The sequence below is a fragment of the Quercus lobata genome, chromosome 2 (genome assembly GCF_001633185.2).
Source record: "Quercus lobata isolate SW786 chromosome 2, ValleyOak3.0 Primary Assembly, whole genome shotgun sequence".
Lineage (NCBI taxonomy): Eukaryota > Viridiplantae > Streptophyta > Magnoliopsida > Fagales > Fagaceae > Quercus > Quercus lobata.
In genome coordinates, this window is record NC_044905.1 from 38,766,331 (window position 1) to 38,792,693 (window position 26,363).

General features: G+C 34.0%; 2 protein-coding genes across 3 annotated transcripts; one reads left to right on the top strand and one right to left on the bottom strand.

Annotated features, from left to right (window-relative positions):
- Window positions 1–624: 624 nt before the first annotated feature.
- LOC115975537 (60S ribosomal protein L3-1) lies at window positions 625–3,313 on the bottom strand. Of its 2 annotated transcripts, none has more exons than XM_031096345.1 (6): window positions 3,239–3,313; window positions 2,937–3,036; window positions 2,722–2,832; window positions 2,074–2,378; window positions 1,324–1,733; window positions 625–1,098 (listed from the first exon to the last, which is right to left on the bottom strand). In XM_031096345.1, exons 2-6 carry the CDS (start codon window positions 3,019–3,021, stop codon window positions 840–842), a joined length of 1,170 nt encoding a protein of 389 aa, XP_030952205.1. In that variant the 5' UTR covers window positions 3,022–3,036; window positions 3,239–3,313; the 3' UTR covers window positions 625–839. The 2 variants fall into 2 exon arrangements, with proteins under 2 accessions (XP_030952205.1, XP_030952206.1); XM_031096346.1 differs by having other exon boundaries at window positions 2,937–3,041; window positions 3,238–3,283.
- Window positions 3,314–7,411: 4,098 nt separating this feature from the next.
- On the top strand, window positions 7,412–18,618 carry LOC115975539 (thioredoxin Y1, chloroplastic). Its single transcript, XM_031096352.1, has 5 exons — window positions 7,412–7,655; window positions 12,320–12,408; window positions 12,764–12,941; window positions 17,740–17,810; window positions 18,383–18,618. The coding sequence occupies exons 1-4, from the start codon at window positions 7,461–7,463 to the stop codon at window positions 17,803–17,805; spliced, it is 528 nt and encodes a 175-aa protein (XP_030952212.1). The 5' UTR covers window positions 7,412–7,460; the 3' UTR covers window positions 17,806–17,810; window positions 18,383–18,618.
- Window positions 18,619–26,363: the final 7,745 nt, after the last annotated feature.

Consider the following 26,363-nt stretch of genomic DNA (forward strand, 5'->3'; position numbering starts at 1 on the left):
GAATAGACGTAACTCCATTCATTTTCACCGCCCGATTCGGCCGTTGAACCAGGTCTTCTCTGAAGCTGCCAGAATATTGCAAGATTTCCTCGAGGCTCATGATGAGGCACCAGCCATAGTCTGGAACCTAGTCCAACACAAATGGTCTGCCCTAGCATAGCCACAGTACAAAGCCGACTTCGACGAAGTTATATTCAAAAGCATTGACTCAGTTGGTTTGGGCGTGATAATCCGAGACACCAATGGCGCAGTTATAGGCGCTCTGTTAGCCCAAGTCCCACTACCCCAATCCGTGGCAATGGTTGAAGCTCTAGCTTGTAGGAGAGCAGTACAATTCGCTGTTGAAATTGGACTACATGAAGTTGTTTTTGAAGGTGCTGCAGCAGTGGTCATCAACACTATCTCTCAGGGATCAGCCAACCAGTCCTTGTATGGTCACATAGTTGATGATATTTTAGCCCAAGTTTCCCTTTTGTCTTCCTCTGATTTTTGTTTTGTTCCTCGGTTATGTAATAAAGTAGCAGATGCCTTGGCCAAACGTGCTAAAGTAGGGCCTGACTTACAAGTTTGGTTAGAGGAAAAAAAAAAAAAACTTGAAAAGAACGTGATAAATAAAAACCCAGGTAATACTAAAACCAAAATTCTGAAGCAGCATTAATTATTTGAAATCTAAGGTATCTCAATAAAACAAAACTTGGCAAAAGACTTCCAAATCCTCATGTCAAACAAAAGGAAAAAAATAACAATACCAGACGTTTGTTCTGACGGGAAATTGCATACACATAAACAGATAGCCTAAATTAACCAGATGATAAAAAATCCCTGACAAGTTTGAATCATTAAGCCTTGACCCGTCCATAGAACTTCTGTTTCTCTTGAGTTGTCTGGAAACGGCCATGGCCAAACTTTGAGGAAGTGTCAATGAACTTGAGTTTGATCTCCTCAAGTGCAAGACGAGATGTTTGCTTGAGCAGAGACTGGCGAAGTGTAACAACCCTCTTCTTAGGTCCAACACAGCATCCCTTGATCATAATATAATCATCCTTCACTATACCATAATGAGGGAAGCCACCCATAGGAGTAATGTCTTTCTCAGTCCTGATTCATTACCCAACCCAATAAATGAGTCAACGATATCAAGTGGTACAAACAGCAGCCAGTAAGACATAATTCAAATTGACTCCTACAACTTAGATACCTCCAAATAGAAGATCAAATATCACCATTGGAAATTAAGGCCAAGAAGTTTTTGACAAAAAAACAGTGGCACCGATTTGTTGTTTTCTGATATTAAAAATTCGTTCACAGAAACAAGTAACTAACCTGTCAAATTCAGTTAAAGCAGTGTGTGACTCCACCCCAGTCTTGCCGAGCTTGTAGATCTTCTTGTTCATCTCAGTACGGTGGTGGTATCCATTCTGACCAGCCCTGGCAACTGTGAATGAGACTCTAGCTGGATGCCAGGCACCAATACATGCCACCTTCCTCAGACCCCTGTGTGTCTTGCGGGGAAGGCGGGTGACACCCCAACGTGTGACAACACCTTCATAACCTTTACCCTTTGTCACCCCAATGATGTCAATCATTTCATCCTTCTGGAAAACAGCATCCACAGGGATTTGCTTTTCAAAGAAGCCGTATGCATAGTCCACTTTTTGAGCAATAGTTCCACCGTTGACCTGGATTTCCATCAGGTGTGCTTTCTTCTGCTTCAATCCCTTCATTTTCCTAATCTGTGACAGATCATCCAGAAGCACTCATTTGTTAGTCTAGGACCATATGAAGGTCAATGAAACAACAAAACAAGCAATTAATGAAACAATGTCAAATGGAGAAATGTAATAAAATATTATCATACAGCAGATTGGGTTTCCATATATATATATATATATGTTCTTTGCCAAGGTTCCTGAACTTCATATTTGGATTTTTTGTAGCATCTGATGGAAACCCAATATGTTTTCTAATGATATTGTATAGCATTTCTTACATGGTTTCACTAATATATACGTAAAGTTCAAAGGCTTAAGATTTTATACACATGTACCAATTCGATAAACGAGAAGTTGGTACCTGAGTGTGCGCCAAAACCCGAATAACAGTTGCGTATTTTTTCATTTTCTCCAGCTGTGCTTGAATACTCTTCTTCCCTTCTTCAGATTCATATTGCTTTGAGTATTTTGTGAAAGCCTTCTTCTTAGACTTGCACCAATTCTTGTAGAATCTCCGCTTCAGCTCCTCGCTCAGATGCTGAGCCCACACAGTGTTCAGTGAGCGAAGGCCACGCGGAGTCTTCACATAGCCCACAACTCCAACAACCACCATTGGAGGAGTCTCAACAACAGTAACAGCTTCACAAGTCTCCTTCTTGTGAAGTTCTAAAAATAATTAACGCACAAGGATCAGATAAAAAGGCATAATAAAAACTGCATGATGGAAAAATAACCAGATGGGAAATTCAAATATAAATGTTATAAATAAAAACATAAACAGAACAAAATATAGACAAATGAAAATTCATCACAGTATCTATCCAAACACTCTGCAACATTTTAGAGTAACCATCAGTGGTAGTTAGGTAGATCTTCCACCATTTTTTTTAATGAATATATATAACCCCACTATTAAAAAATCAATGTACTAAAAAAACAAACTGAGAAAGCTTCATTACATTATCATATAACAAAAAAGTGACAGGTTAAAAAGTAAGAAATAACTCACTTGATCCGGGTTTTTCGACCTCCCTGACAATGTGAGTCATCCCAGCCTTGTAGCCCAAAAAGGCAGTAAGCCTGCAAGGCTTGTTTGGGTCATCCTTAGGAAAAGCCTTCACTGACCAACAAATAGAAAAAGCATAAACAAATAAATAGTAGAAAAAGAAAGAAAAAAAAAATTGAAGAAGAAGAAGAAGGAATATGAAGAATTAGATTGAATACCCTTTCCCCTGTGACGAGCAGCTCGCTTCCTTGGAAGAAATCCAAGGGACCCATGTCTCGGGTGCTCAAACTTCCTGTGAGACATTCTCTCCTCCTCCTCCTCCTAAACCCCCACAGACAGCAAAAACCCATTTCATCTTTTTTAGCCAGCTTGCTTTGAAAATAGTACTATGTTATGTTATTTATTAGTTGAAAAGCAACATGATAATAAGCTATAAACTCAAACATTATATTATTATATATGTTGTTACGTTTGGTTGCTTACGAAATGGAAAAGAGCGAGAGAAAGAGAGAGAGATTACCTGAGCTTCCCGCTTGCGGCGACTGCACCCGGCTCCAGACTTTGGACTTAAACCCTACCTCTCGTCTTTATAGTACTATATGCCTCCTTTTTATTTTTATTTTTTATTTTTATTATTTTTTTTAAAGGGGAATAGCTTAAACCCTTTGTATCAAACAATGCACAATATATATATATATATAAAGTATCAATTTTACTTCAAAATCACTCATACCAATCAAGTTAAAAATGTGTAAATTTGCAAGGTTCCTATTGTCTAAATTTACACTTTCATTTAATCAAAACCCTTTTCTTTTAAAATTGTTCTCTTTGAACATTCTCATCAAATCCCTTTTATATATATATATATATATATATATATATATATATAAAATCAAGAGAAGCCTCTTTTAAGAAAACTCTTTTCCCAAAGTTTAACCCTTATTTTAAAACAAACCTTTCCCCAAAAAAATATCATAAGGTTTTCCAAAGAAAACATTTATCTTTTCAAATGTGAATAATTTTTTTTTACATAGAATTGCTTTTAAATCTTTCCTTTCAAATGACATTTGCTTAAAGAGGTTTGTTATGTATCTATGATACACTTCCATTGAATCATTAGACTCCCATCAAGCTAACATATCCCCCCCTACCCTTTTCACTAATAACTTTTGGTTCGTTGTGTTTATGAATGAGAATAAAAACTAGAGAATAAAATGGGTTTAAATGCATAAGGTGACATCTTTCCTCACATGGTAAATATGTAGAAAGTATAATAATATTCACATGTTAATTATATATACATTTAAATTCTTGCAATTTTTTAATATAGTTTTCACATGATATACATATATATTATTTACATGTTTTGTTTGTATATACTCCTTGCAATAAACATTCACATTATACTTTATACATAAATAAAATACTCACATGATATGTACATATATTGTATTTACAAAACCTTTTCAAAATCAAAATGTCAAGTGTTTAATTTGTTTTCTAAAATATGAATGTTGAGATTAGTTTAAAATGAGGTACCATCCTTTGGGTATGTGGTGTGGGGTGCCTAATACCTTTCCCACCCATGACTGAGCTTCTGTATCCAAGAATCTTTGGTTCGAGACATTGGTTTACCTTAATTAATTAATGACCCTTGAATTGAGTTTTAGTTAATTAGGTAATTAAAACAAATTAGACAAATAGGAGACCAATCACACATAATACAAAACCAGTGGTTGGTGGCGACTCTTTAGAAAAATTAAGAAAAGAGACTCACTCACCCCAAAAACACATGCACACATGAACATGTTGCCAAAGATAGATTATAGAGGGATTCAATTTATTTTTTGCAGTGTCCACAGGGCTAAATTTGAAGTAATTTCAGCCCATTCCAATCAGTGATTCTTGCTCATTACGGTCAAATTCCAATTTGCTCCTTAAAAAAAAAAAAAAAATAAAAAAAAAAAACAAACAAACAAACAAACAAACAGTGTTGGTTTGATTTGATTCTTATTATTTTATTGGTGATGAGTAAATATGAGTGTTGACTATGCATTATTTCACACCAAAACTTTGACCTCTTCTTTTGTACATAAAGCTTGACCCGAAGATATTTTCGTACAAAATAAACCCAACTTTTTTCCCACGAAAGCTATCCCTAGGGTGTTTTCAACACCTAAACTTGCTCACAAAAACTCTGATTTCATATTTAGTGTGAAAATCTTGACTCGTAGGTATTTCGCATCAAGTAAGCCACACTTGTTTAAGCACGAAAGCTATTCCTAAGGGCTAAGGTGCTTTTGGTACCTAAACTTGCACCAAGCTTGTCCAACCTCTTATTTCGTGCGAAAAGATTGACTTGGAGGTATTTTTGCATGAAATAAGTCTGACTTGTTTTGCATGATAGCTATCCCGAATGTGTTTTTGGCACCTAAACTTGCACCATGCCCATTGTTTCACCAAAACTCTAACCTCTTGCATGAATATATTTTCTCACAAAATAAGCCAAGTATGTTTTTGCATGAAAGCAATCCCTAAGGTGTTTCCATCACCTAAATTGGGGAGTAATTAAGTGCCAAAAAGGTAGGGAGAAAAAAGATGAGAATGACAAATGAGATAAAAAGAAATCAACTAAGAGGGTTAAGGATAGGACAAGGATGAAGATTGATAATTGATGATATCTTATAATTGTAAGAAGTGAGGTAGGTGTGTAAAGTGAAGCCGAAAAGATGAATCCTACTAAAGGGGAGGAGAAAAAACTATAAGGAAGACAAAGCTAACCTTAACAAGAGGAGATGGCTATAATTTGAGCACAACTGATAAACTACTCCACATAACAATGAGGATGGTATTTATTATACACACCTTATTACACATACCCTGTGTAACAAGATTTACACAAGTAATTAGAGCATTCATATCAGTGCTTCCAAAATAGAAAAAGTATTGAAATTTACACAATTTTGTCCTAAAACTACACACATCAATGGGTGTATAAATATGTTAATATACACCTTTGCTATAATGATCGTGTATATTTACATAGTCATTGTAGTTGTTTATGACATTAGGTTTTATTTTATTTTCTCTCACCATTGTTCTTGATAGAGACCCTCACTTCCCAACCTCCAAAACAACCCATAAGAAAAAGAAAAACACCACCCAACCACCATCACCACCACCACCGCAACCCCAACTTTACCATAACCCATTTCACAGCAACCCACCAAAAGAAGAAGAGGAAACCACCCAACTACCAACACCACCGCAACCATTTCAAAGCAGCCCACCAAAAGAAGAAGAAGAAGAATAAGAAGGAGAGTACCGCCCAATCACCCCTGAAAAATCCATCTTAAACCAAAATCAAATCAAAACCAAACCAAACTGAATGAAAAATCCATATGAAAACTCAAAGGAAAAATCTCTAGATCTGTCACTGCTACTGCTTGATCTGCCACTATTGCCTTCGTGTGTGAGTGTTTGGGTTTGGGAATGAGAGAAGCAGAGAGTTGAGGGGGGGAGAGATAGAGGTGGAGTTGAGAGAGAGACCATGAGATAAGATGATATATTAATAAAAGTGAGAGATATATTAATAAAGAATAAAAATTATTATTTAAATAAATTGGAGTGATAATAGATAAACTGATATGCGTATTTTTAAAAAGCGAGAATGTAAAATAGAAAAAGTAGGTTCTTATACTAAAATAGATAGAAAATTTTAGATAGACTGATGCGAACACTATTATAGATATGACCTAACTTATTCACATTTTTTTTTTTTTGGGGTAAAAGACCTTATTCACCAAATTATACCACATGGCTTTAGGGAAAAAAAACCCTCAACATTAGATTAGACAGAGACAAGGAAAGTAGTTAAGTGGTAAGGGAAAAAATTGCAAACTAACACCAATCCCCAAACAATTTCGTTAGTTAGCATCGTTTCCAAACTATTTAAGAAACTAACATCTTGAGTGTGTAAGAATCGATTTTGGTGTGCTAAATCAAGTATAAATGACTCGATTTCAAGTGGACTCGAGTCTTAAAGACTCGAAATCTCTAAAGCTCAGAAATCAAGCCTGAACCCAGAAATCAAGCTACCGTGGGTTTGGTTTGGATTTGGGGTTTTTTTATTTTTTATTTTTATTGATTTTTTTGATCGTGGGGTTCTTTGTTCTTCTTCGGTCCATCAGATTCTTCTTCTTCTTCACTCCTTCTTCTTCACTTAGTCAGATTCTTCTGGGCATTTTTATTTATTTAATTTTTTTGATCACGAGGTTCCTCTTCTTCGGTCAGATCCTCCATCCCGTCAGATTCTTCATGTTCTTCTTCTTCTTCGCTTCTTCTTCTTCACTTAGTCAAATTCTTCTTTTTGCAACATTGAACTCGAGCTCTATAGGCTCAATTTTAAGGTCGTTAAAAAATTGAAATCGAGTTCATTATACTCAATTTAGCACACCAAAATCAACTCTTACATGCTCGAGATATTAGTTTCCTAAATAGTTTGAAAATGATGTTAACTAACAAAATTATTTGAAAATTAGTGTTAGTTTGCAAATTTTTTTTTTATTGTGGCAAGTGGGCAAAATCAAGATAGATTGGGTTGGACCGTTGGTTAGTAAAACATGCTACTTCAGCCGCACGATAAAAAACGAAGATAAAAAGATATATATATATATATATATATATATATATGTTTATATTTCCTGTCCAAAGTCCAAACAGAGGAGAGTAGAGAGAAGGCAATGGCGGTCTCCGTTTGGGCATCATCATCATCTACGATTCCTTCTTCAAAATATAATAATTTCTTTGCAGCAGCGGCTTCATCTTCTTCTTCTTTTTCGAATTCGTCTTCTCTGAAATTTCCTTTACAGCGACTTCCAATCAGTTGGGTCTGCTCTCCCTCTCCCTCTCCCTCACGCCCTCGACTCCTTCCTCTGGTAACCCTTCTTCTCATGCTTCTTTAATCTTATTTGTTTCGTTTCTATGATTTCTTTTCTTAGATTTCAACATATGTCAGTGCTTCTTTTACCAATAATAATCTTGAATGCTCTTTTTCCCAAATGCTTTCCCATTTTTATTTATTTATTTATTTTAATTATAGGCAGCTCCAGTTATAAATCACACAGGCTACGGTTTGTGATAATTTTGTTGTTGTTGTAAATAGTGTAACCTCAAATTACCAAGATTGAATGTTATGGGCTTGAGAGAAAGTTGTCTAAATAGATAATATTATAAGGACAACCCACCCTTGGTAATAGTATAGAGTATAGACCTCTCTGCCATAACCGTGTATTAGTCTTAGTATGGATCAAACCTAGGATTTTTGGGTTTACGGCACCTTGAAGAGTCATTATAAATTGTCCTATCCACATCCACACATCTGATGTGATTAGCCAAGCCATACTGTTCCTGTTCCTTGGTGTTATTATCTGCCTTTCTTTCTTTAGCCATAAAGATAATCAATTTTTGTCCTTAAGAAATTTCTTCCTACAGCTAGCCTTTCCCCTTTTTCAAAATTTCCCACACCCTCCAAATTCCCGCATATTGCACCTTTTCAAATCTTAAAAAAAAAAAAAAAAAAAAAAAAAAATTTAAAAGAGCTTACAATTTCCTAACTAAAACAAAACTAAGAAGAGAGCTCCACCATGGGGATGAACCACATCAATTTTTTTAATGCCCCAATTCCTTTAAGAGCTGAAATAACTATTCATGGTACTGCCAAACTCTACTAATTTCTTCCTTCTATTTCAGTTGCACAAAATAGAGCCCTGGATTGCTTTTAGGAACCATCAATTGAACGGCCCAATAATTCACATTTATCCTAGGGTTTGTGGTTGAAAGCTGTTTCTATTGTGATGCGGTAAATTTTTTAGATGTAGTGTAGATCTAATATTAACCAACCAAAAGATGCCACATTTGAAGCAAATTGTTGTTTTCAAATGATTTAAGAAGAAATTCTAATAACAAAACAAGATAATTGCAAAGAAAAAGTAATAGAACTTAAATTGGAACAAAGGTTGAAAAAGCTCAAGAAATATTTAGATTTGGAATTTTATATAATAGATAATAATAGGCAACTTATGATAACTCAAAAGAGGCTATTTATAATGGCTTTTTGAAACCTTAGAATCCTAGCCCTTCATCTTACATAGAACAATTAAATCCTGACTATCTGTTTAGAATAATGATTAAGTGGTTTAAATTCACTATTTCTTAACAGGTTAAACTTTTGCGACAATTGATAATCTTGAGTTTGAACCTTGTCTCTGGTCTACCTCCCATTTAAAAAGTTATAAATCTCATGTGTTTGGCCCCACTTATTAAGGAGGAGTTTGGACCCACACATGAGGGGTGTTGTTAGAATAATGGTTAAGTGATTAAATTCATTCTTTTCCTAACAACTTAGGTTTTTGGGATAATTGATTAAATTCATCAGAAGTTACAAGCTACGCATACAATCTTTTAAAATGCTAAAAACATGATAACAGATAAAACATAACATAGAGATATAAAGCACTATAGCAACAGGCTAAACAAAACAACCTAATGGGTCTTCTTAGTTTTAGTCTTAGATGCTCTTGCATTATATTGCATTGGAAAAGGATGCTTCTGTACATTCTTATGTGGGGAAAATGTAATGTAGTCTAATGCATGTATAGTGAATGATGACGTGGCATGGGGGTGATAGGCAGCATGTGCCATGTGAGAATATGGAGTGACATGGCATGGCCGAGTGTCACTAGGAGTCCAATTGGCCCAATGTTTTGTGATGTAGTGTTAATTGCAACATTTCAAATTTTGGAGGGAAAGTTGGTTACATGGCACATCATGTGCTAGATTTTAGGAGCTTGTTAAAAGTCATGCTTTAAAAAATTCCCATTGATTACCTGGTAACTGGTTCTAGCGGGTGGGGTTAGTTGCCCATAGGAGAATTGCTTAGCCCGTCAAGGGTGAAAAGCCCCTGGATTACTTGGTAACTGGTTTTGGTAGGTGGGGTCAGTTGCCCGTAGGAGTTTAATTAAAAGTCATGCTTTAAAAAATTCCAGCATGCCATTCTTGTTGATGATAAAATTCAGATTACTTTTTGAGTTAAAGATTGAGGTGATTTTTCCTCTCTTTCTCTCTCTCTAGAAATTGCATGGGAATTTATTTCCTTGTATCACAATGGATGAAGGGGGAAATCATTCATAGAACATCAGGTTTGTAGAGTCAATGGAGGTGAAGGATTGTTTGAGGTGGAGGATTAGTAGTTAGTTCTTTTTATGAGGCGCTAAGAGGATATAATGGTTAAAAATTTCCCCTGGAAGAGTTTTTGGAAATGTAAGGTGCCCAAGAAAGTTGCTTTCTTTGTGGAAAATAGCTTCAGGCTTGTACCCCATGCCTATTGGTGGGTTAGGGATAAGGAAGATTACCACCTTTAACAAAGCCTTATTAGGGAAATGGTTGTGAAGTTTGGGAATGAGGAGTCACGGCTTTAGAGGCAGTTGGTAGCAGGAAAATATGGGAAGGAGTGGGGGGGATGGCATTCAAAATTGGGGAGGAGTATTTAGAAGGGTAGGGAAGTTTTTAGTCACTTTACCCGGTTCAAGGTTGGGGTGGGGAATTAGGTGAAGTTTTGGCATGATTGTTGTTGCGGTGATCAACCTTTGAAAGAGGCCTACCTGGATTTATATGATATTGTTATTGATAAGGAGGCTTTGGTTGAATCTTATTTGGTTAGGCAAGGGGTGGGGGAGAGGAGGATATGGGATGTTAGATTCTTTTGTGATTTTAACGATTGGGAATTGGAGATAGTGGTGGACTTTCTTCTTATTTTGGAGTCTAATTCTCCTATTAGTGAGGATGGGGATCTTATGTGGTGGGTGCCAAAGAAGAAAGGGGTATTTGATATTTGCAAGTTTTAAAATGCACTAAGAGGTTCATCTTCAGTCATTTTTCCTTGGAAAGGTAACTGGGAGGCCAAAGTACCTAGACAGGTTTCTTTTTTTGTTTGGACTGTAGCTTGTGGGAGGATTCTCACCAGTGATAATTTGAGGAGAGGTTTCACTATTGTAGATTGGCATTGGATGTGTAGGGGTAGTGAAGAATTTGTGATTCATTTATTGTCATTGTGAGAAGGCATATCAGTTGTGGTGTTTTGTCCTAAAACCTTTGGGATCGCTTGGGTTTTCCCTAGAAAAGGTAATTGATCTTCTTTTTGGTTGGCAGAATTGGTGGGGGAAACACTCATCCGGAATTTGGAATTTGATTTTGTTTTGTTTGATGTGGTGTATTTGGAGGGAGCTTAACAGTTGCACTTTTGAGGATGTGGAGATTTCAGTTAATCAGCTGCTTGCCTGCTTTGTTGGCACCTTATTTAATTGGTTTCGGGTTCGGGGATTCACATCTAGAGATTCTCTCTTGTTGTTTGTAGACTCGCTTATTTCTTGTATATAATTTCTGCTTCTTTTGTATCTTTTGGCTGCTTTATGTTTTTTTTTTGTAAAAAGTGGTCCATTTTTAATAATAATTTTTCTTACTTATCAAAAAAATAAATTAAAATAGCTTTAGGCAAAAAAATTATTTACCATTGAGAATATTATTAAATGAGATATAATCTTAGTGGATTTGTGTTGTATATGTAAAAGTAATTGTGAAAACGTTGACCATTTGTTAATTCATTGTTTTTGAGGTCATTGTTTGAGTGGTTGTGGACCCATGGCATCGTGGATGCATGATATAGTGTAGATTTCATTGATTATCTTTCTTTTTAATGTAATTAGTGAGTAATGTAGTTTTTAGGCTAACTTCTTGTAAGCATTCTGTGTTCATCCATTTGGCATGCCCTCAAATATGCTATAAGTGAAGGTTCTTTTGAGGATGCTGCCCTTCTGGTCTATCCATTGTTCTTCTTCTTTTTTATCTTTATAAATTTTCCTATTTTTCAAAATTGTAAGAATTCAGTCTTTTTGTTTTCTCTTTCAAAGAAAAAAAAAAAAAATATATATATATATATATATATATGTATATGAGATGGTTTCAAGTTACACTTGGTGTAACTTCACAAGAGTTACCCCTATTTTAGACAATTGATTTCAACTAAATCTAACGGTTAAAAATAGGCTAGTGACCATGTCGTCATGTGCTTTATTTCCAAAATTGTCACTTATCTTGAAATTTCTGACCTTTTCTTTCTTAATAACTCTCTGTTACCACATACAAAGTAGGTTTTTATTTTTTTGATAATCACAAACACGAATTACACATTATCTCCCTTAAGTCTCCATTTCCTGGTCATGGTAGAGCTGACTGCCTCCTCAATTCTCTCCGCTACCCTTGCCACAAGCTAGGCCGCATAGGCCATAAACCCAGTTGGGTCCAGCATAAATGAACCCTTTGGCCCGAAATTTTTGAAGCCATGACCCACAACATCAGCTCCATGGTAGAGGTGGCCATGGCCTTGGAAGTGGTGGTGGTCTTGAAGGCCACTGCTGGAAAGCGTGCAGTCTGATAAAAGTCTCTTTTTGTATGTTCAATTTTTTTTGATGGATAATGAAAAAGTTTTTTTAATACTTGTGTGCCATAAAGTAAATAGTTTTTGTCCCACAAATTTTTCTTGTAGGTCAAAGCCAAGAAGCAAACATTTTCCTCCTTTGATGATTTGCTGACTAATTCTGACAAACCTGTATTGGTTGACTTCTATGCGACCTGGTATGTTCTTCCCAACTTATCTGTACTTTTATTTTCTTATTGTTTTCATATTTTGCCTAAGAAGCATCAGAGGCTGAGTTGAGGTCTGAATCTATTCTATCACATGAAATGATAATGTGCAAATCACTTCTTTGGAAAGCTGTATAAGCTTTTGCATTCTAAAGTTTGTAAAACTGCGTTTGTCTGTGAGTAGAACTTTATTTGTAATGGAGGTGGTAAAATTTCACCCTATAGGCTATCGATTATGGTGAGGTAGTTCAGGAATTGCTTGTTCTGAGTGACCTCTAGGTTTGAAAATATTGAGCAGGACAATATAAATTTAAAACTGAAAAATTAATGACTCTCTGGTTTCCAGGTGTGGTCCTTGTCAATTCATGGCTCCCATCCTCAATGAAGTTAGTACTCAGCTGAAAGATACGATCCAGGTGGTGAAGATCGACACTGAGAAGTACCCTAGCATTGCTAATAAATACAAAATAGAAGCATTGCCTACATTCATCATATTTAAGGACGGAGAACCGTATGATCGCTTTGTGAGTTGAATTTGCATCTCTCTTGCTCTCATGTGGAAGTACTTTGTATATCTTGAGGTTATCAGTGCTTTAACTTGTGAAAATGCATAGAAGTCTCGTCTTAGTGTCCAATTGGGATTACTATAGGAAGTAGATTTTTAGTTATAGAACTTTAGCGGTTAAGAGCTTCAATTGAAAAACTGTTAGCATTTGGCTAACTACAATCATAAAGTGATTCAAATCTGTCACACCCAGTTGGTAACCAAACTGATAAAACTTTTTTTAGCTAAAATTCAATTTAGTTGCTTCACTTTTACTTCAATTGTCAAATTTTTTTTTTTTTTTGATAAGTACTTCAATTGTCAAATTAGTTCAATAGATTTAGTTTTTGTCAATTTAGTCTCTCATTTTGTCAAGGAAGTCAATGTCGTCCTTCCGTTAAAATCCGGTTGATTAGTACCATGAATGGTGCCTTTTTAAACTGATTTTTCACTTGAAGTTGCAAAACAAACATTTTTTTTTCCTAAAACAAGAAACCTGGCTTTCTCCCAAATTGCAACAAAACATATGATTTGGGACCCAAAAATAATCAGAAACTCACAACTGAAAAACATGAGTACCAGCGTCAACATTCACTGTATGGCTATCTCAAATAGAAGAAACAACACTATTGGCCATCTAAAAATTGATGGGGTGTTGACATCAAATCAGGAAGTTATTGAAGATGGGATTCTTCGGTTTTATAAAAATTTATACACCGAAGATAAGACCCATCTCCCCCATCCGGACGTGCTGAATTTTTCCAAGATTACTAGGGATAAGGCTGGCTGGTTGGAACAGTTGTTTGACGAAGGAGAGATTTTTGGGATGTTAAAGGATTTTAATGGCGACAAAGCTCCTGGACCTGATGGTTTTTCCATGGCCTTCCTTCAAATTTGCTGGAACATTATTAAAGCATATCTTCTGGAAGTCTTTCAGTACTTTTTCGATAATGCTTAGTTTGAGAAAAGTTTGAATGCCACTTTTATTTCTTTGATTCCTAAAAAATCAGATGCAGTGGAATTGAGAGATTTTTAGCCTGTTAGATTGGTTGGGGGTGTACAGGTTGAAATGGTGTTGGGGACATTATTTTTGAATCTCAAAATGCCTTTTTTTAGGAAAAGTAGATTTTAGACTTTGTACTTATTGCTAACGAATGCTTGGATAGTAGACTAAAATCAGAGTTCCTAGGGTTTTTTGTAAGTTGGATGTAGAGAAAGCATATAATCATGTGAACTGGGGCTTTCTTATTTACATGTTAGAGCGTTGTGGCTTTCCAAATAAATGGAAAAGATGGGTTATGTTTTTCATCTTGATAGTTAAATTCTCTATCCTAATCAATGGAGCTCCTTGTGGGTTCTTTGAGAGCTATAGGGGCATAAGACAAGGTGATCCTTTATCTCCATTGTTTTTTGTCATTGTCATGGATGCTTTTAGTAAAATGTTGGATAAGGCAGTGAGTATAGTGGAGTTGGTTGACTTGTTAGGGTGCAAGCAAGGTTCACTCATGATGAAATATTTAGGCTTTAGTGGTACCCGGGCCTAGTTGCTTGAGTGGTACCCGGTACCTTATGTGTTCGCTAACTCGGGGGTTCGATCCCCCGCAATAACAAATTACCCAGCAAAAAAAAAGAAATATTTAGGCTTTCCTTTGGGTGCTAAATCCAAAGAGGAGTCAATTTGGAATCCAATTATTGAGATGGTGGAAAGGAGATTAGCAAGATGGAAATGGTTGTATCTCTCTCTAGGGGGAGAAGTTACTTTAGTAAAGAGTATGTTATCTAATCCGCCAACCTATTCGTCTCTCTTTTTCCTATTCTAGTGGATGTTGCAAACCGCATTGAACAACTTCAACGGAATCTTCTTTGAACTGGTTTGGGGGATGAATCAAAAATTCACTTGGTGAAATGGACTACGGTTTGTGTTCCTCTTCAGTCTGGGAGTTTGGCTATTAGAAATTTAAGACGTTTTAATGAAGTTTTGTTGGGAAAATTTCTATGGAGATTTAGTAATGAGTGAGAGGCATTGTGGAGGAGAGTGATAAGGATTAAATATGGTCGCAGCAGGTGAGATTAGTGTTCTATTCCTGTCACCGCTCCTTATGGAGTGAGTTTGTGGAAGTCCATTAGTCGTGGCTGGCCTAGATTCAGTTTGAGGGGTGGTGGTTGGGTCTATGGTAAAATTTTGAAAGTATGTTTGGTGTGGGGACACCCTTTTGAAAATGTGTTTTCAGAATTATTTTCTATAAATAGAAATGAGGAGGCTTATGTGGCTGATCTTATGAAGTTCTCCAATGGAGTTCTACATTGGGATTTGAGTTTCATTAGAGTTATTCAAGATTGGGAATTGGATTCTTTATCCAATTTCATGGAAAGTGTTTATGGAGTCTTGTTGAGGGGAGTTGGGAAGGATAAAATTTGCTGGATGCCTGCTAAGAAAATGAGTTTTGAAGTTGGTTCGTATTACCGGGTTTTGACCGAAAGTAGTGATCAATCCTTCCCTTGGAAGTCTACCTGGAAGCCTAAGGATCTGTCTAGAGTTGCTTTTTTATTTGGACTGCAGGTTTGGGCAAGATTTTGGCAATTGATAATTTATAGAAGCGGAGAATATGAATTTTAGATTAATGTTTAATGTGTAAAAGTAATGGGGAATCTATAAATCACCTCCATATCCATTGTCCTATTACTACGGAATTGTGGTTTATGGTGTTCACCTTGTATGGTATTCATTGGGTAATGTTGAAGATAGTGGTTGAAATTTTAGCCAGTTTGAAGGGAAGTTTGGGCGAAATCGTAATGGAGTTATTTGGAAGGCTGTTCCTCATTGTTTGATGTGGTGCATTTGGCGGGAAAGAAATAACCAGAGCTTTGAGGATTCTGAAAGGACAATGTTTGACCTAAAACCTTTCTTCTTCAAAACTTTATTGGATTGGTTTTCTGTAGTAGGCAGTCATTCAATTTTTTTCTGTTCATTCTTTGATGGATGCTTGTAATTTGTGTGTTTGATTGTTCTTGTCCCTAGTGTGTACTTCCTGTATACTTGGGTGACACTTTTTTTTGATAGTTTAGTAATATTTTCATTACTTATAAAAAAAAAATTCTTCTACGTTTTTTTTCTTCCTGAAATCTGCTTTGATGTTTGATGGGAGTTTGGTATTGAAGTTGGGTATGGTTGACCTTTTGACTTGGGTTGGGTATGGTTAGATTTTTAAAGTTCCGTATGGTTGATTCTTCCAGCAACTGGTCTGTTTTCTTAAATATTTCTAATTTTCCATTATCTGCTGCTCTGTTCTTTGATGTTATTCCAGGATTTTGTTTTCTTCATTTTCTCTGTCAAAGTTATAGAAACTAATCCATGGCGTCAACTCTATAAAAGTGACACTGGTGGATTTAATTCTATAATATCAAAACAAACTCGACTTGTCCTTGAAAAATACTAGTTAAATTAGATCTTCTTACACCTTGTTTTCTATCAATATTCTTGAATCTTGTATAGTTGCTCCTTTCTCCCATCTCTCTGTGAGTACATACCACATGGTCTCTTCTGTGCTGCGAGCTTGTAAAACTAAAACCCAATTTGTTTTATCACCAATAACAGTAACTGATTTCCTGGCTTTTGTTGCAAAAATCTGCTCATACGGTAGGTACTTTTTTTTGGGGGGGTTCATCCTTTAAATGTCTAGACCATTGTGGTTCAAGAGTGTTAGCTTTTATAAAGTACTGTAATAATTCCCAAGATGCTCTCAAATATTTTCATAATCCATGGTTGAGACCTGCGACTGTGACACTGGCCAAGGAGAAAACAGCAGCCGGGGAAAGAGGAAGCAAACACGGGTGATGGCAATGTGGAGGGAGGAGGATGGCAAATGTCAGTACTCGTGTTTTTGGTCGTGGGTTTCTGATTAGTTTTTGGTCCCAAAATTTGGCAGAAAGCCAGGTTTTTGTTTTCGGGGAAAATGTTTATTTTGTGATTTTTTTAATGTGAAAAATTAGCTTTAAACAGAGCCTTTGCATTTTAACAAAAGGAATTGATGCTTTTTGACAAAGTGAGGGATTAAATTGACAAAAATTTAACCTCAGGGACTAATTTGACGGCTGGAGTAAAAGTGAAGAGACGAAATCGAATTTTTGCCAAAGTTTTTTATGTGAGAAATGACAAAAGCTTTAAAACTTGAGCATTTTTAAAGCCAGCCTTAAAGCTCTTAAATTTTTTTGTCAAATGGCCTAAAGAACCACTTAGAGAGCCCTATTTGCCTTAAAGCTCTTCGTAGACCTGCCTAACACAATGCAACATGCCCTTATAGTTGTACAGCCCTACATATTAGACATTGCTGAAATTGTATGACTTCTTGGTTACGTCAATGTGATTGTTCTAATTCCTTTCATTCTTGAAGCTGTGAAATGTACACTAAACCTTTTTTCTTTTTTGGTAGAGAGTTTAATATTTTTTTTATTTGGTAACCTCAGCTTTCATTTTTATTTATTTTTTTTTTTTTATTTTTTTAAATTATGGAAAAGAAAGACATACTGTGTAATTTCTTTTAATAGTATGGTCTGGACAAATGAAGGTCTGTCGCTTAGGATTGATTTCTTTCCTTTATGCAGGATGTAAAGTTACTGAGAATATTGGGTTACTAGTCCTATGTTCAATTTAAGCCACTAATAAAATAATTAGCACCATATAACTTTGATATGATCTCTCTCTCTCTCTCGTGGCCTACTAGTGAAATCTATATTGTTGATTTTGAACTTCTAAAACGTATTGGTTTAATTATTTTCAGGAGGGCGCTTTAAGTGCAGATCAACTCATCCAACGGATTGAGAACTCTCTAAAAGTTAAGCAATAGTTAAGGTAAAACCTTTTATTTTTCCTCTTTTATCAAGCTTCTATTATATTAAGCTTAGTGTCTGTTAGGGAATAGCTTATTTAGTTAAGACTAAAAACTTTTTGCTAAAAGTACTGTAGATAAAGGTAAAAGTTAGCTGAATAATACAATGAGACCCCTAAATAATATCAAAAAGTGTAGTAGAACTCATAAATAGTAGCAAAAATAAACTGAAATTGTAAATAAGTTGAAATTTGCAGTGGAACCCATGAATAGTATACTTTTTTTTGGACATAAATACATTGTTAGTCCCTACAATGTACCTACTAAGTGCTATTGATTCCTAAAGTTTAAAAAATGAGCGCAATTGGTCTCTCCATCAACTTCCATTAGTTTCTTCGTTTGTGTCTAACGAAGCAAAATAGTATTAGTAACCGTTTTTGAAATTTCAAAGACTAATAGCACTTATTTTTGAAACTTTAGGGACCATTAACAGCTTCACTTCACTTATGTTGTTTTTGTCTTTGGGATTTTCTACTTTGTGCTCTTTCTTCTTTTTCATTCCCACTCTCTTCTTTTTTATTCCATTTTTGTTCAGTCAGCAACAAATTGAAGCTCTTAGATTGGAGTACTGGATTTGATGAAGAAATGCATGCAAGATTGCTCTGGCCTTCTTTTAGCACTTCCTTCCCAATTTTTTTGTAAGTGGTATGTAATGAAAAATATGATGAGTTTTGACCATGATACTCTGGATCATGTTAATTAGCCAAGTCAAACACACGTTGATGACAAATTATTATTTTTTTGGGAACTTAAGGGATCTGACTAGAATTTGAAACTTAAATAGAACTTTGATGAGAAAAATCTAATATTCTATTTTGGATGAGACAGGAAATTTACATATTAAGAGCATCCACAGTAGTAGAGCTAAAAATTTAGCTATTTGACACCACAAAAAGTTATTTTATCTATTTTACCTACTCACATGCTGCAGTAATAAATCTATTTTAGCTTTTAACACAATAAAATAATATAAACATTACAATAAAATAATATATCTATTACAATAAATAATATATTCACTACAATTACAACCATCCGCAACCGTTGTCACTACCGCTGCCGCCGCCGACTCTTCCACTGCCACCGCAATCTCTACCGCTGCCACTACCACCGTCTTTGCCATCGTTGCTACCACCGACTCTTCCATCGCCAATGTCGCCTTCGTCGCCGCCGCTGACTCTTTCGCTACGGCCACTGCCACATGATAGAATAATATATTCTTTACAATAAACAACAATCACAGCCATTGCCACCACCACTGTCACTACCACCGCCGCCACCACCACCACAATCACCACCATCAAAAAAATTATTTTTTTCTCACCAATATATCTACTATAATAAAATAATATATTCACTCTATTTTCATTTGCATTTTTGTTTATTACTTCAACTTTGTTTTTCTTTCTCTTTCACTCTATCTTCATCGCCACCCCCACAATAGCCACATCGGAAAACACTGTAAACAAAATACCCCCGGAAATTTCATCAATTGCGCCAAAATGCCCACAGATAGTTAAACACAAGCCCACTTCCACAAACACAAACACAAGCCCATTGCCCACAATAGATCGGAAAACACAAACACAAACCCACATCGGCGCTGGGCATGAGATAGTAGAGAGAGGGTGGAGCTCGAAGGTTCAGTCTTTGAGGTGGAGATCTAGAGAGAGAAAATGCAAGATAGAGTGGTCGGCGCTAGGTAGGGGCTTGGTCAGCGGCAATGGGCAGAAACGAAGAGGGTGAGGACTGAGTGGAGAGGAGCAACAGGCAAAAATGAAAAAGAGGAGAGAAGAAAAGAAAAGAAAAAAATAATATTAAAATATTCTGATTAGTGTGAATGCAACATAAAATAGTTTTTTTTTTTTTAATTTTTTTTTTTTTTTTACCTTTGAGCTACAGTGCACAGCAGCACTCACAGCAGTGGTACTATATTGGTATATTGGTATTTTTTAACTCCTCAAACATCAAAAAACATGTTCTAGCAGTGGAGCTAAATCTATTTTTTTTAGCTCCATTCCTACAATGCACATCTATAGATAAATGTGCACTGTTCATGAGAGCTAAAAAAAAAAAAAAAAAATTTCTCTCTCCTCTTTCATTTAAAAAATATTTTCTCTTTCTTTCTTTTTCTCTCTCCTTCTCTTCTTTCTTCCTTTTTCCTTCTCATTTTTTTTTCTCTCCCTTATCTACTCTCTACTTCGTCGATTTGTTTTGGATCTTCATCTTCATCTTCATTGCTGATTTGTTCTGGGTTCATCTTCATCGCCGTCCCACATCGCCGACCCATCTCGCTCAGTCCTCCATTTCACCGCCGACCCACTCGCTTGGCTTCTTCGGTATCCATCGGGCTCGACTTGGCCGAGTCGTCCTGCATTTTCTTCTTCTTCTTTCTTCTCCGGTTAAAGCTCTTAACTGAACATTTATTTCTTTTCATTTATTATTATTTTTTTCCTGTTGTGGATTGGTGGTGGTGGTGGTTATGGCTGTGGTTGATGGTAGAGGTGGTTGTGGTTGGTGCTGTGGATTTTTTTGAGTAGTGGGATATATTATTTTATTGTAAGGGATATATTATTTTATTGTGATATTTATATTATTTTATTATGTTGAAAGCTAAAATAGATCCACTGTTGCAGCATGTGTGTAGGTAAAATAGATAAAGTAACTTTTGTAAGCTAAAAAGTTAAATTTTTAACTCTACTGTTGTGGATGCTCTAAAGATAGCTGTGCACTGTAGCTGAGAAGCTAAAATTTTTAGCTTTAGCTTCCACTGCTGCAACCCTCTTTTTTGTGTTTTGGTGTAGCTTTAAATAGCTATATAGCTATTTAGCTACACTGTTGCAAATGCTCTAACCTAGTGTGATCAATGATCACGGGTGGCTTTGATAAATTCGGCTAGTTATAGTTTTGGCGCTTGTTATTTAATGAGTACTCCCCCAAACATAGTTTACTAGTTGGGCTGTCAGAAAGCTTCTTTTAGCATTGGTGAAAGATTTAATTACCATTTAGGCAAAAATGCAATTTACATTAGTTAACTTTGTCTAATTCTTATTTTAGTCTTTAAGTTTGAATTTGTCATTTTAGACTACTAACTTGGCTAATCCACTTAAATCAATCAGTTTTTCCATCCATTTCCATTAGGGGTGCTCCGTTAAGTCAATTAATGACGCCGTATTGGTGTCTTTAGAATTAAAATTATTTTTTATACCACCTATATATATATATATATATTTTTTTTTTTTCTTTTAATCAAATTTGAATTGTAAACGTTTTTTGTTTTTGTTTTTAAATTTAAATTTTATATTGGGTTTTGGGCAATCAATATTGATGTTGATACTTGGCAAAACTGTTGGCAGTATGTAGTTCTATTTTTTGTATTTTGTTTTGGGAAAAGAAAACTATTTATCCGATCAGGGGAATAGGAGATGGACCTTTGTGTGAATACAGGAAAGTAGCAATGTTAATAATGGGCTCTTTTATTTGACAGGAGAGGAGACACCAAAAGATGTGAGAACTTCAACAGTGGTTTACGGAACAGAGAGAGAGAGAGAGAGAGAGGGAGGGTTAATTGAGTGGAAGGAAGACTCTGATTCTTAGCTTAGGTTGGTAGGTTTCGTTAGCAATTAAATGAGACGGTGATGAGTGGGATTTTTAATTGAGGTGATGATTTTTTATTGGACCAACTACATCACATTGCAACAATTTGTACCTTAATACATTACAGGTGGTGTATGGAGCAGCGTCCAAGGATGATGGATACATGATTTCCAATTAGCTTCTTAGAGAAAAAACTAATTACTTTAACAAGGGAAAAAAAAAAAAACCATGTGAGGAATTTTATTTAGTAAGAAAAAAAGAAAAGAAAAGTGGAGTGAATTACTCAACTCAATGAATTAATAAGACAAATAGATAGAAGAATTAAAATTTTAAGCTATTAAGTAAAAAAAAGTAATGATCTAAACTCAGTTGCAATCAGTAATATTTATATATATATATATATATAAAACCGAAACTTTTAAATTTCTTACCATTTTTCATATTAACATAATATTAATAATAATAATAAAGAAAACTTTTCTAAAACCCGAAAGTCCCGAACCCGATAAATGCTAACGCTCTGCCTTCTTTTTCTCCAAAATGCACACTCTCCTTCTACTAGCTCCCCCAACCTAATGCTCCTCCTTTACGCTCTTCCTCTACCAGCTCCCCCAACGCTTAAACCCACGATAAACCAATAAAGATCTTCCTCAGACCCACGACAAAGCATCTAAAGACATCATACCCACCATACCCATAGATTCCTTAATCAAAACATACCCACAAACCAGCAGAGATCTCTTTCCTTAGAACAAAGATCTCCTTTCTCAGACTCACGGCAAACCCCAATATTTTTTTTAACCCAACTCTAAAAATCAATGCAAAATCACAATAGATATATATATATATATATATATATATATTTCTCCCCTTCCTCTCTCTTCTCTAATTTTTCCTCCTTCATCCTTACAAAACTTCTATGACTTACTTTGGACCGAACTGAAGAAGGGGACTATGTGCAGCAATCTTCAAAGTAATGTAATTTTTCTTTTTATCCTCAAAAAATTACAATATCACGCATCTGCAATCAGCTCTGCCCATCTATGACTCTATTATCAGTTTCTTCTTCTCTCTACGTTCCAACTTCAAACTCACTAATCACTATGTTAAAGTTAAGTTTGATTTACTATTCTTTTTCCCCTTTTCTTTACTCATTAGCTGTTTATGAAGCAGACAACTGGTCTACATTGCCCCCAATTTCCAAGAGAACGTGCACCACGTGTGTGGTTAAAATTTGATGTTTTCATCAATTGAAGTGGTGGCCAGGTATGACTCCTCTTTCTTCTTTAAGTCTGATTAAAATAATATATATTATACTACATAACATTATTATATATATATATATATATATAAAACTATTATTAAACTATTATACATCATATAATATATATAAAAAAATAGAAATATAACATGATTTTTTGGGATAAGCAAAACAATTGATCATTTTTTATGGTAATTGATTATTTGATTAGATTTTTCACGTATTAAGATTTGTCTACTTTCTAGCAAATCTTTAATTTATTATTATTTTTTTATGAATGAATAATTTGTTAATCCCTTCTTTGTCACCCTTATATTTTTTTCTCCTTTATTTTGATAGAATTTTTTTTTTTTATTTTATGGTTTTTTATGTATTTTTTTAAATAGTGATTTTCATACATGAACCACAAAACTCTACATCTGTGATTGTATACGATTTCGTTTAAAGTTTAGACCCGTTAATATTTATAACTTATTTCTTTATGAGTTTTATTTTTTGAGAAACTTATTACTTTATGAGTTCATGTACTCTTTTTCTTTTTTTTTTATATTTCTCTTTTGAATAGTTATATATATTTTAAATTGTTTCAGTAACTTATTCTGCATTGCCCCAATTTCCAAGAGAACGTGCATCACGTGTGTGGTTGAAATTTGATATTTTCATCAATTGAAGTGGTGGCCAGGTATAACTCCTCTTTCTTTTTTAATTCTTATTAAAATAATATATATTATACTACATAACATTATTTTATATATATATATATATATATAAAACTATTATTAAACTATTATACATCATATAATATATATAAAAAATAGAAATATAACATGATTTTTTTGGGCTAAGCAAAACAATTGATCATTATATATATATATATATATATATATATATATTTATAGTAATTGATTATTTGATTAGATTTTTCATATATTGAGATTTGTCTACTTTCTAGCAAATCTTTAATTTATTATTATTTTTTAATGAATGAATAATTTGTTATCCCCTTCTTTGTCATCCTTATATTTTTTTCTCCTTTATTTTGATAAAAAAAAAAAAATTATTTTATGGTTTTTTATGTATTTTTTTTAAATAGTGATTTTCGTACATGAACCATCAAACCCTACATCTGTGATTGTATATGATTTCGTTTAAAGTTTAGACCCGTTAAAATTTATAACTTATTACTTTATGAGTTCATGTACTTTTTTCTTTTTCTTATTTTTTTGAATTGTTTCAATAACTTATTCTGCATTGCCCCATTTTCCAAGAGAATGTGCACCACGTGTGTGGTTAAAATTTGATGTTTTCATCAATTGAAGTGGTGGCCAGGTATGACTCCTCTTTCTTCTTTAATTCTTATTAAAATAATATATATTATACTACATAACATTATTATATATATTAAACTATTATACATCATATAATATATATAAAAAATAGAAATATAACATGATTTTTTGGGCTAAGCAAAACAATTTATCATTATTTTTTTTATAGTAATTGATTATTTGATTAGATTTTTCATATATTGAGATTTGTCTACTTTCTAGCAAATCTTTAATTTAATTTTTATTTATTTAATTTTTCTTTTTTATGAGTGAATAATTTGTTATCCCCTTCTTTGTCGCCCTTATTTTTTTTTTCTCCTTTATTTTGTGGTTTTTTATGTATTTTTTTTTTTTAAATAGTGATTTTCGTACATGAACCACCAAACCCTAAGTCTGTGATTGTATATGATTTCGTTTAAAGTTTAGACCCGTTAAAATTTAGACCCATTAAAATTTATAACTTATTTTATGAGTTCATGTACTTTTTTCTTTTTCTTTTATTTCTCTTTTGAATAGTCATATATTTTTTGAATTGTTTTAATAACTTATTTTTTTAATTATATATATTTTTTGGCATTTTGGAAGTTTTAACATTTGAATTTGTGTTAGTTTTTGCAATATTTGAACATATTTAGTAGATTTCAATGATTATACCACGTATTATTCTTTTGAAGGTAATCAATTTTTCTTTTATATTTCTCTATTGTGTAATCATATACATTTTGTTTTGTTTCAAAAATTTATAGGAAGTAAATCTTATGATTCTTTAATATTTTTTGGCATTTTAAAAGTTTTAATATCTGAATTATTTTTTGATGGTAACACATCTTTCTCTTATATTTCTCAGTTATGTAGTTACACATACACACATATTATCTAATTTGTAGGTTCTAAATCTTTTGATTTCTTTCAATAGTTATAGCCATGGATTATTATTTTTTGAATGTAACCCATTTTTCTTTTATATTTCTCTATTGTTTAGTCATATATATTTTGTTTTGTTTCAGAAATCTCTAAACCATGAATCATCTGATTTTTAAATATTTTTTGGTCTTTCAGAATTTTTAATATTTGAAATTTCATCATTGAAAATAAAAAAATCCATGCAAACATTAAAATAAAAGTTAATGTTATATAAATATTAAAAATTTATAAATTAGAATAGTATTCCTGAATACAGATTTACTTTATGTGAATAAAATATAGGATATTTTTTCTTTTAATGTTTAAATGTGCATTTTTATATGGTATTCTTTAGTAATTAATGTAAATCCGTGCAATATATTAAAATCTTTATGTTATTTTACAAATTTTTTGTAAGTAATTGCACGTTCAAACAATGGCTTCTTCATCAAATTGTAACATAAATTAAAATCATACAAGAGCAAATCGTGCAATGGTATAGTTTTTTAATCAATTTAGGATTTTATAAAATTATTTTAGTTTCCCTCACAAATAGGTAGGTTCTCGTGCATAACACGGGTTAGCGACTAGTATAAATTTATAATTCAGAATAGTTTGGCTAAAAGCTAGGACACTACTATCTCATAGACATGGCAAATGGGCGAGTCAAGTCAGGTCAGGTCAGGTCAGGTCAAACAAGTTGTGGGTTAAAATGGGTCATTTTAAGTGGGTTAAAAAATAAGTCGTGTTGTGGGTTGCATCGGGTTGACCTATTTTTTTGCATGATTTTTTTTTTTTTTTAAAAATTTTTAACAAAATAACATGTATTTGCCATTTGGAAAGTCACTCAGCAAATTACTTGATGTAAAGGCACTACTTTAAATTCCCCACTCGTATAAAAAATGAGCTCAGATAAATAAATTAATACTTGTTCATAATTTTAAAATTATACAAATCCAAACTTTACTAACTAAAACAAAATCGCACAAAAAATAAGTAAGATTGTAAAGTTGTGATTTACAACTATGTTTTATGTTGGCTTTATTCCATAACAAAAAGTGTTGTAATTGCTTTATTTTATTTCCTTGCATTTTGTGGGATTTTATTGTATTGAGTTTAGTATTAAGTTGGTGAAGACTCAAACTTAAATGAAGAATCAGTAGATTTCGCGAGAAGCTCGCGAGAAACTAAGCCGCGAAAGAGCCACGTGAGGAGCACATGACTGGAAGCTAAAGAGTCGTGTTAGACTGTTGTTTTCGCGAGTGTCTCGCGGGTAAGGCCTTCCCGCGAGGTAGTTGCGAAACATTCTACCTAAAGGATTTTTAAGAGTGACTTTCTTACCCTTCATCCATACTATATATATCCTCATTACCTACAAATGTAAAAGAAGGCATTCAGAGAGAAAAACCCTAGATAGGTTTTCTACA

Excerpts from the sequence above, each read along its gene's own strand:
- LOC115975539 (XM_031096352.1), top strand. The coding sequence starts at position 7,461 with ATGGCGGTCTCCGTTTGGGCATCATCATCATCTACGATTCCTTCTTCA. Across the intron at positions 7,656-12,319 it reads GCCCTCGACTCCTTCCTCTG|GTCAAAGCCAAGAAGCAAAC; the intron begins GTAACCCTTCTT and ends TTTTTCTTGTAG. Across the intron at positions 12,942-17,739 it reads GAGAACCGTATGATCGCTTT|GAGGGCGCTTTAAGTGCAGA; the intron begins GTGAGTTGAATT and ends AATTATTTTCAG.
- LOC115975537 (XM_031096345.1), bottom strand. The coding sequence starts at position 3,021 with ATGTCTCACAGGAAGTTTGAGCACCCGAGACATGGGTCCCTTGGATTT. Across the intron at positions 2,833-2,936 it reads TGCTCGTCACAGGGGAAAGG|TGAAGGCTTTTCCTAAGGAT; the intron begins GTATTCAATCTA and ends TTTGTTGGTCAG. Across the intron at positions 1,734-2,073 it reads GGGTTTTGGCGCACACTCAG|ATTAGGAAAATGAAGGGATT; the intron begins GTACCAACTTCT and ends GATCTGTCACAG.